Source organism: Oryzias melastigma, linkage group LG7 (genome assembly GCF_002922805.2).
Source record: "Oryzias melastigma strain HK-1 linkage group LG7, ASM292280v2, whole genome shotgun sequence".
Lineage (NCBI taxonomy): Eukaryota > Metazoa > Chordata > Actinopteri > Beloniformes > Adrianichthyidae > Oryzias > Oryzias melastigma.
Genome location: NC_050518.1, coordinates 11,644,524 through 11,654,953, shown reverse-complemented (window position 1 = coordinate 11,654,953; position 10,430 = coordinate 11,644,524). Strand labels below are relative to the sequence as shown.

The following is a 10,430-nucleotide window of genomic DNA, read 5'->3' as shown; positions in this document are numbered from 1 at the left end:
TCCACTGTCCTCTGTTATACTGTTAGGACTAATCTGTAAGCACTTCTTTGAACTATCTTAAAAGCATACCATTTTAATTATGATTGTTCCATTTTTAGGGAAGATGTATCATTTTCTAGGACATAGCAAAGAGTAAGCCTGGCCCCACTTCCCAACATCCCTTTGTTTACACTTTCTCCCGCAGAGCAGGGAGCTTGCGGCTTGCCGTAGTAGCTTCTACATCACACCTACAAGGTTTTTCAAATGGCATTTTTGTGTTTGCTCCAGATTCACAACAATTTAAATAAAGATATACTCAGAAATGCATTTTTTTATGCATTCCATCATGACAAAAATGCCACAAGAACACCAAAAACATCAGAGTGGTCTTTAACAATGATACAAACGTTTTTTTGTTGTTTTGTTTACTATGTATGACTCAAACAATCATGGATCTCTGCTTTTATTTCATACATATTTAAACAAAGGAACAGAAATATATTTAAATATGTGAGCATATAATTTAATATATAAAAAATCATTTAAGTACAATAAAAGTGAATGTATATGACTATGGCTTTCGATAGTGGAACACATTTTTTGCTATTACTCATGTTTTAATGTACTATGGAGCATCAAAACACCCAGAAAAAGACGAATCACACAGAGACTGTAAAACCAGCATGCTGATCCATCACATAAAATAGTCGTAAACAATAAAGTGTCAGGAGAATAATCTCCATTTCAAGTTTAAGATGGGAATAAGGTCACGTGACTATCATTGACTAATTTCAAAGTAAATTTATAGATAGACTTTTAATATTTAATAATTTCTAATTATAATAAATATTATTATTATTATTTTATAAGCGCTCGTTTATAGATGAAACATGACAGGACTCTCCCTGCTTTCAGAGCCGTGTTGTTGTCAGTTGTTAAAGCTCCTGAAAGTGTGTCCGGTGAGCGCGCGCTCCTACCGTCCACAGCCATGCTCGGTCTCGGTGTGTGTCTCTCCGTGGTGTCAGCAGGACTCTCTCATTCTTCTGTCAGACGGATCAGGCGCAGACTTGAGGACAATAAATCGCTTCTTGCTAATCCCCCCCGCGAGGACGGAGCGTGAGGACGGCGTGGAGTAAAGGACCCGCAGCTCTGTCCTCCTCCCCGGTTGTGCGGGACGTCTGGAAGCGGTCCGATATGAAGCTGCTCCTTCTGTGACTCCGCCCCCTTCTCCGTACCTGACCGCGAGGAGACAGAAGGTCGCAAAGCGACGGTCAGACTGTGACGACAGTCTCACAGCAATATATATTCTCTTGAGCTTACTATATATAGAAATAAATAAGTTATAGGCTGATAATAAAGGACTGCTTTCAACATCAGGATGGATTTTAAACTGATTAAAGTAAGGATTATTTTAGGCTCAGGTACTTGGAGTAAAAAAAATAAATAAATAAATAAATAAATAAAAAACATTAAAACCCTGACGTTTGTTGCAGCTGGTAGATTTTTTTTTCTCTGACAGTGCTAAATTTGGTGACTGACTCAGTCTGGGCTTGTTGCTCATTTGTAAGTTGCTTTGAATAAAACATTCTGATAAATAACTAAATGCAAATGTTAAACAAAAGTTTGAAGTACTGCAACTTGTACTTGGCAAATAAGACTTTTGTTTAATAGGTTGTTCTGACCTAAAAGTTGTAGACTTTAAGGACTGTTGCAACTATCACTTTGTAGAGCTAAGAATATATATATATATATATATATATATATATATATATATATATATATATATATATATATATATATATATATATATATTTTTTGCAGATTTAAAGACCCATTCTATTGAAAATTGTGCTTTATGGCATTTTGAACATGTTGTTGTCAGGAGAGGACAAAAAAAATGCAGTTTGTAAAAGAGTGTACTTGTGATGTCACAAATACAATAGGCGGACCACATTGTAATGCATCCACTTGTAGGCCAAATCTGAATTCTTCCCCTACCCCTACATTTAGCTCTCCAAAGGGAGAGTCATGAAAAAAATAGTGGCTTCACTTCCACGTCACTTCCACTCGATGACGTCATCAACAGTCACTGGTCAGCTACGTTAGCGGAAATTACACATTGGTTGCTAAAAAAAAGTCATTACTTACATTTAAATGTAAACTTCTGCGGATCAGAGCACTCCCATGTGAAGAGAAGTGCTTCTCCTCAATAGCAATGACGTGGAACAGCATGCGCCTGAGGGATGCGGAGCCCTCCGCCGTTAAGGTTATCCCTTAAAAAAGCTATTTTGGACAACCCTATCCCCCCAAATTCCCCTACAATTGGAGGGGTAGCAAGAAGCCGTAGGGGTAGGGGAAGAATTTGGATTTGGCCGTAGATGATTGGATCCATGTATGTCTTCATGTTCTTTGTCCGACCTGGTATTTTGATCAACACTGTACGACTGGATAGATTTTATATCACTCGCCATATTTGTTGCACCTGTAAGGTTGGGGGTGTGAGAGGTTAGATGCTAGTGGGAGACTGTGTAGTTCTGTCTCCCCCTCTGGCCACTCGCAGGAGCTGTCTCCAGAACATTGAAGATACTACACCTCCCAGCAGCCCCAGCGCACACTCCCCAGATGCCACTCAGTAGACTCTCATCTGATAATCACCCGCCTGCTACCTAAGCAGTGCACAGAGCCTCAGTCTGTGTGAAGTATTGTTTTGTGCCACCCTGCATCCATTTCTACCTGGACCTGATCTTCTGTTTCTGACCTTGCTTCATCTGTTTGCTAGCTGCCTGCCCTGGCCATCGCCTGGACTCTGACAACTCTTGTCTCTCCTTAAATGATCCCATGCTCGTGATTGACCTCTACCTTTCTGACCCTGATTTAGCTTTATTGACTTTTAGGTGTGATTAGTTCCTAACCTGCTGCATGTGGAGCCAGCTGTCTGCCCGTTCGTGGCACTGTGGAAACAGAGATCTATTGTGGGTGACAGAAAAGGAAGCAGGGTTGCACCGTGCCAACAACCCTGAACACAACTATACAGTGAATTTCAAAAGATCAGCTGTGTAGAAACCATGTCGGAGAAAACATTGGAGATTTTTTAAAAATTTTAGCTAAAAATTTCATAACAAATAATGGAAGTGCTATTAAAATACCAAAAGATGACTGGAGTGGGACTTTAAACCAAGCTTTTTAACTGTATTCTGTTTAGTGGCTGAATGGTAGAGTTGAGCAGGTGATTTTGTGGATTCAAATACAGTCAGACTCTAAAGATTAGACTTATTCTCTTCCTGTGTGGATGGAACTGCAGCTCACCCCGCCTCAGGGAATAGGTCAAATACAGAGAGCAACTGCACACATTCAAGTGTGTATTAACACACCTGAATGGCACATTAACATCCCACCATTACTACCTACGATGTAAGTAGTAAAACCAACATCCTTTTAAATAAGGAGGATTTTGTGTTTAAATTTAAAAAAGGGCAAACGGACCTTCACTGTAAAATGTTAATTCTGTAGATATTCTGCAGGGGAAATGTAGGGATACACTATTGTTGTCGGTGTGATATTGACATTGGGCAATGTCAGCTTTAAAATGACTTATTGGATATTGACAGGGAGGCACGGATATCATTTAAATGGCCGACCTCAGAACGTCTCGGGTTCAGCTTGAGGAGACGAGCACAGCTCCATGTGATGAAATCCTGAGTGTGCAGCAGGAAGACTACCAAACATGCTGTACCTTGTCTTTTAAAACCAATATATGTGTATTGTATTGTTCATAAACATTACTAAGGAGTAGTAAAACCAAATCCCTCAGATGACTGCCTGTTTGTTTTTTGCGAATGTAGACAAAAAAGGCCACAAAGCCACTGTTTTACCTCTTTGTTGAATCCACAATACAATTTTTGGGGGGTGAAAAACAACAGAATTGATGTCTGGATTTCTTAAAAAAACATTTTATTTTTCACTTCACAAAATTTGTCTCTTGGTAAAACAAAAACAAAACAAGAAAACTGGTACATAAGCCTTAAAAACAAAAGTCATCTTCTGTTAAAATTCAACTTTAGGAGCTGTTTGTTCACAATAAAAGAGACACCTCACATCAAAGCAGACAATAAGCTAGTCAGCTCTGAATGTGTCTTTCTCAACAGCACGCACATCTAATTTATTCTGCTGCCACTCACTTTGGAGCAGACTGCTGTGCATCAGTGCTTTTTTGTGTAGCACAGACGCATCCCCTGCAGATTTTGTGTACTGTAACCATATGTGTGTCCTCCCCAAAGCCAAGGAAGTGGATCATCAAAGGATAAAGAATGTGAGGAACACAGAACTAGCTGGTCCAACAGGGCTTTGCTAAAGTGCTTGCTGATTGGATAAAAACAAGTGAGAAAAGCTTCACAGATGCATAATCCAATACATTTAAACACAAGGTTATTGGCACAGACTGACATGCACTCATTCATACTCTTACAGACGGAGCTTAAATTAGAAGCGGTGTCTGTAAAGACTTTTTGCTGTGTTAAAAATTGAGCAGTGAATGCCAGAATATTTAATTCATAGCTGGGTGGTCAGTATGGTGAATAATGGATAGATTGGGACCAACAGAGTTGAAGGGGAAAGTCTTGGGAGGCACAGCCATGCAACGTTTTAGGTCAGAGAAATGATGCAGTGGGTAAAACGCGGGAACATTTTTGGTTCTGTAGAGATGTCCTCACTTTTCTGCAATATAACTTTGTTTTATTATGAAACTTAGTTTGTAGCGTTAAAGTTTTAATGACAGTGATGTAACACCTTATGCAAGTGTCTTGTCCTCTCTTAGGCTTTAAAACGTCAGATGTATTATTTTTATCCCTTAGAAAGCACCCAAACCACGGAAAACAGCGCGTTTGTGCTGCATGAACTGCAAACATACTATGTGAGGCCTTTTTTTCCAAAGGATGTGTAAATGAGAGAACTTCCTTCAAGCCGATGCTGGCCTTTGATTCAGCTCTGCCAGTGTTTGTATCTCAGTGAATGGCTGCCCTTAAGTTGGTAGTGAGAAAAAAATGTTTGCGAACAGGAAAAAAAAAGTAAAATAAAAGAGTAGTTGAAGAAAGACTGGATAAAGCTTTGATGCATCAAAATATTCAGAGAAGATTTAAAGAGGCTGTATTTCAATAAAACATGAAAGTAGTCTTCTGCCTGTCCTTAATCTGATCTGAAAGGGAATGCTCCTTCAGGTGGTAGGGAAAGCAACCTAATGAATTCCCATAGGAAGCTATTTACTCCACTGAGATGAGTGTAGATGATAGAAAGAACCCACTTTAAAGAGATAAGTTGTGTCCCTGAGCTGTTTTACTAATGACAGACCTGGGGGAGCCTTTGGTAATTCTATGTGCATATTGTAGCCAGGCCTCCTGTGAAAAAGCAGCGTGCCCTGTCTGGATTCATTCAGGATGTGGAACAGGAGATGACAAAATCCATTTGAGAGATATATTCCCTTTTACCACTCCCTGATCATCATCTCGCTCTTTACTGCCTTGCACCTTTTGTAGCATGAATATGGATGAACATACGTGCACGGAGGGAGCCAAATGAAAGGGATGCAATTGACATTCCACTCACTTTTTGTTAGTGACCTCACTCTTATGCAAATGACCAGAGTACAGAGGCAGCATCCAAAAGTTCTATCTATCTATCTATCTATCTATCTATCTATCTATCTATCTATCTATCTATCTATCTATCTATCTATCTATCTATCTATCTATCTATCTGCTGATCCCATAGAAATGATGACTCAGACCGACTCGGACCAATCACTGCTTACTAATGTTGTCTGGTTCCAAAATGGCGATCACCATGAAAAAATTGTTACTGAATTGACTTTATTTTGTTGGAACTTTTTTTTTAAATATAAACTTTATTCAGAACACTTGTACGACATACAGTACAGAACAAAGAACAGTCTACTGTACATCAGTAAAAAAAAAAAAAAATGCCAGAACAAGTAACGTATCATTCGGTAAACCTGAAACAGATGATGGGTTTTACAGTAATTGCTTTTTTTGTTGGTACTGGATGAAATAGTATTCAAGTACTGTCTGATTTAAGCAATTAATTCAAATAAATTTGGATTTTTATCATTTCATTGGAACTGGAGGTAAGACATTCTCTATGGGTGACATTACACCCCGCTTTGTCCAGTGACAATACAGTAATATACTGTCTATGTCCTCTACACAGTGACGGGAAAGTCATCAATAAAAAAAAATCAATAAAAAAACAAGGGCACGGTGATCACTGAAAAACAAGCGGCAAAGCGTTAAAACAAACCCAAATGATGAACACAACCAAAAGGTACCAATTGAAAACAGTAAAGTCAGTTTCCTTCCTCTGTGCACTTTGATAAACCACATTTTGGGGATTTATGCAGTGGTGTCTGTAAAATACATTAGTGCTGTGATGCTAACAGAATGTCTCCTGAAAGTGACAAGTGTTGAAACCATCAGAACCATATCAGCGCTAGAATCAAATCCGATACCACAATTCTGTGGATTTCCTGGTTAAGCTGAACCAAAGACTCTAAAAGTGGGATTCAATTCCTCCTAATTAGCGCTAAAAGATGACCTTCAGGGTGAAAAACACCAACTGGTTCAAACGTGTGGCAACATGCTTCAAAGTATGTTTGGAGGTCATCCCATGTCTGAGTGGTTCATTAATATTAAACAGACAACAGCAACAGTCTGACTGTAAAAAGTTTGTCTGTGCTAATGCAGCAAAGTTCGTTGTTATAAAGGAGAGGCTGTCACAGAAAAATATATTGAAAGTGCAAATCAAAATTTTCTGAGCAAGAGTTTAAAACAAAGCATTTATGTCATTTTTATAAATTGTTGTTTTCAAAAGAAAAAAAATCTCCCTGAAAGCACATTTCTGGGTCAGATTCCTTTAAAATTAAAAAGAAAAAAGAAGAATACAATTTTGTGAGAGAATTTGCAAGAGAAAAAATGCAAAATGTATTTTATCAAAGGAAATCTTCAGCTGTCAAAAAAAAAAAATCTGCACATCCGAACATTTTAGCCGTCAAAATGTTGTAAAAATGTAAATTCCTTTGTAAGTGGACTATCAACAGGATAGTAGAGACTGCAGCTGAGAATACATTAATACAACATTTGTTCTCAACACACAGACTCAATTCTTCAATTATCTTCAATATTTGCAAAGTTCTTGAACAAATTTGAACAAACTGCAATTATTCCATTCAGAATGATTACCTGCAAACACAGAGAAATGCAGATGCAGAGCAAACATGTTCCTTCCAACTCAAAAATCAAAGACAACACCTAAAATATAGTTTTGTTTTTGTATTATGTGTGAAAAAAACATTATTTTGAACATGGTGAGTAAAATTTAGGAGCAGTTGAACATGTTCTCTTTAAAGCCCCTCATGACAACTTAATAAAAACATTCCTATTAGTGTTTTCATTGAGATTATAAAGTTTTTAACCAAAATCCCACAACCTAAATGTCTTAAAAAGCCATTTTTCATGTTGATCTGAAGCCTCTGTTTCCAAAATCTCCTCTGAGGGGGCGTGGCTTTTGTAGCTCAGCAGAGCAGCTCCGCCTTTGATCTCACCCCTGTCTGAGTATGTGTCTCGCTAGTGTAAACCTTTATCGCTGCTACATAAAAACATCAAGCAATATTGGTAATGTCTAGTCAAATCGTTTTGAGCCAGATGTCGGCTCGGACGAAGAAGTGAAGAGCTTCATGAACTGAAGTTACTACAAAAGACAGGTCGCAGCTGGGATTTGAACCAGTGCCAATTCACAAGAGTGCAAACCACATCACCACCAAACAGCCCAAGACAACAACCCAACCACCAAATTCACTTTTTAGTCTCATTTTACTCCCACAGTCTCAAACAGATGAGATTAGAAAGCCTGTGTGTTTCCATTTTTATGGTTTTGAAAAACTTTAATTGAAAATATGAACATGGTGTGAAGCAGAGATTCAAAATAGGCATTTCTAGAGTTTTACATTTTGTCTCTATAATTAACAGTTCGGCAAGATATCATAGGGTTTACCCAATCATTCTACATTTAAAATGCAATTTGTTCCTGCATCTCACAGCAGGAAGACACAAGAGGTGCAATCTATGCAGATCGTTTTGCACAAGTTTGGCAGAAACACAAGGATGGAGGAACTACTAAAAATGTTGTCCTTCAGTTTTTCTAAGACCTGACCTATTCATTTAATGCCATCAACAAAACTTTAATTCTTTTATGTTTGATGCAAATGATGGCTACTTTTGATAAAAGGTAATAAAACAAATTAAATATTGTCCTTTTGCAAGGACAAGTCTATTGTTTCAGAAAAAAACACACCATTGGGGATCAATCATTACTTCATGTGCATGCAGACTGCTTTCGGCTAAAAGCCTGTAATTTAGTCTAACATTAACGGGTAATTTAGAAAAATAATATCGTCCATTTTCTTTTTTTCCCACTTACATAGTATTCATGAACAATAAGATAAATACAGCTCACAGAATGCTACAGGCAGTGTGAATTGTCTGTTTCTTTGTGTTTGTAGATGATTATTTGCGATGCACCTTCCACATCAGAAAACCTGTCATCCTGTCAGACCTTTTCCACTTTCTCTCTGGCTGTCAGCAGTTTGATGGTAAATGGAACATAATGTTTCCATTTCACCATAGATTTCTGTGTACTGAAGCTAATGAGGAAATCTGATGTACATAAAGGAGGAGACAGTCCAGTGGTGAGATAAAAATAAACATTTATGCATCCATGCAAAATGACACAAACAGGATTTTTTTCTGTATTTGTATGGAAACACAACTTTTTTTCATCTATGATCTAATTAGTTCATAATTTCAGCAATTAGACCAAATACTGCTTCATGTTTCAGCTAAATGCAATTGAAATTCTGAAAAATCCCAGAAAAGAAAGTTGTATTTCTGTGTATCTCCTTCTTCCAGAATACCTGAATCAAACCTATTAGTATGGGGTAAAATCAGGATCAGATTAAAGTGAACTAAAAATCAGATTGTAACAAAAAATGAAAATTTGAAAACAGTTTTAAACTCAGAAGTAGGGCTGTGAACGTTAGCACGTATGATTAACTAATATATATATATGTATATATATATATATATATATATATATTTGTTAACACAAATTAGTTACACTTCACAAAGAAACAGACCTTCACTTTGCCTCTTAGTTTAGGCTTCCATGGCGTGCATTAAAAATGTATTATTATACCATGGTCACTTACAAAAGAAATATATAATCAATCAACCGATTTTAAGTACTTTTATTTTGGTGTTTTTTTTCATGTTTAGATCACTTTTTCAAAAAAAGCGGACTATTTGATCCATGGCTGTTTTGTTCAAAAAATTCAAATAAAATGTACCTAGTAAAACACTGTAATTAATACTGTTATTAATTTGATTAATCTTTTTAAACAATTGACAGCACTTATTAATAAATAAATGTTCTAAATGTACAGTTTGGTGTGTAATTTCATTTTGTGGTTATTAGCAGATGATGTATTAATTCCTATAGATACTGTAATTTAAAAAAAAATACACAAGCGGCAGAAACAACAGGCGCTGATGAGCGGAAATGACTCACCTCTGTACCCTGATGTCATGCTCCAATAACCAATCGTCTTAAAGTCCCACGTATAATCTGGATCAAAATGTCTGAATTAATCTGAACTAAAACTGTACATTAAAGACAGAAACCAAAGAGGGAGAAAAAACAAAAGTACAAAATACAGAATAGCAGCTAAATATTTTTTTCATTTAATGATTTGCTGGGTTTTTAATCAAGCATCAGTTTTTAAATATGTTTTTTTTTTCAAGTGTTCAATATTTCTTTCAAATTTAAAATACATGCTTCAAATTGCACATTTTTCCTTTAATTTTTCACAAACTCTTAAATTTAAAACTTGGTTTTTCATTCACATGATCCTGATTTGATCCCAAAAGTTAATCTTTGCACATTATTTTTTAAGGACTGTATTTTGTCGACCAAAATATGATTCATGTACAGACATTTTAAATGAATTATTTTTAATTATTAGTTTTTCTTTTACAACCTTTCATGTCTTTTTTAAGGCTCAAAAAACTACAAAGTAAACATAGAGGTCATATTATTGCCTTCTAAGCATCAGAGTCATTACGTTGAACTGTCCTTAAAGGAGTTATACTGGAAAATGTTTCAAGGCTTATTAATTTTAGTCAGTTTCCAGCTAACAACTCCGATTAGAAAGCACTGCCAAATGTTTTATGGCAGTACATCAGAGGAAATGATGATAGTATGATCTCTGGCAGGGCTATAATTACCCCAGTGAGCTCTCACAACCCCTATAAGAAGATATTGGCAATCTTTTGCTGCCTTCTAAACCCCGTACTCACGTGTGAGTGCGTCTCTGTGCTGGAGGTTGATGA

General features: G+C 36.8%; 1 protein-coding gene across 2 annotated transcripts in view; it reads right to left on the bottom strand.

The window, feature by feature from the left end:
• Positions 1 to 1,526, bottom strand: part of samd10b (sterile alpha motif domain containing 10b) — a 52,485-nt gene extending 50,959 nt beyond the window's left edge. Inside the window, exon 1 of one of the 2 annotated variants that reach the window (XM_024292983.2) lies at positions 957 to 1,526. In XM_024292983.2, coding sequence (XP_024148751.1) covers positions 957 to 969 — 13 coding nt within the window. In that variant the 5' untranslated portion in view covers positions 970 to 1,526. The remainder of the gene's footprint in view (positions 1 to 956) is intronic. The other variant, XM_024292984.2, reaches the window with a different exon arrangement.
• Positions 1,527 to 10,430: the final 8,904 nt, after the last annotated feature.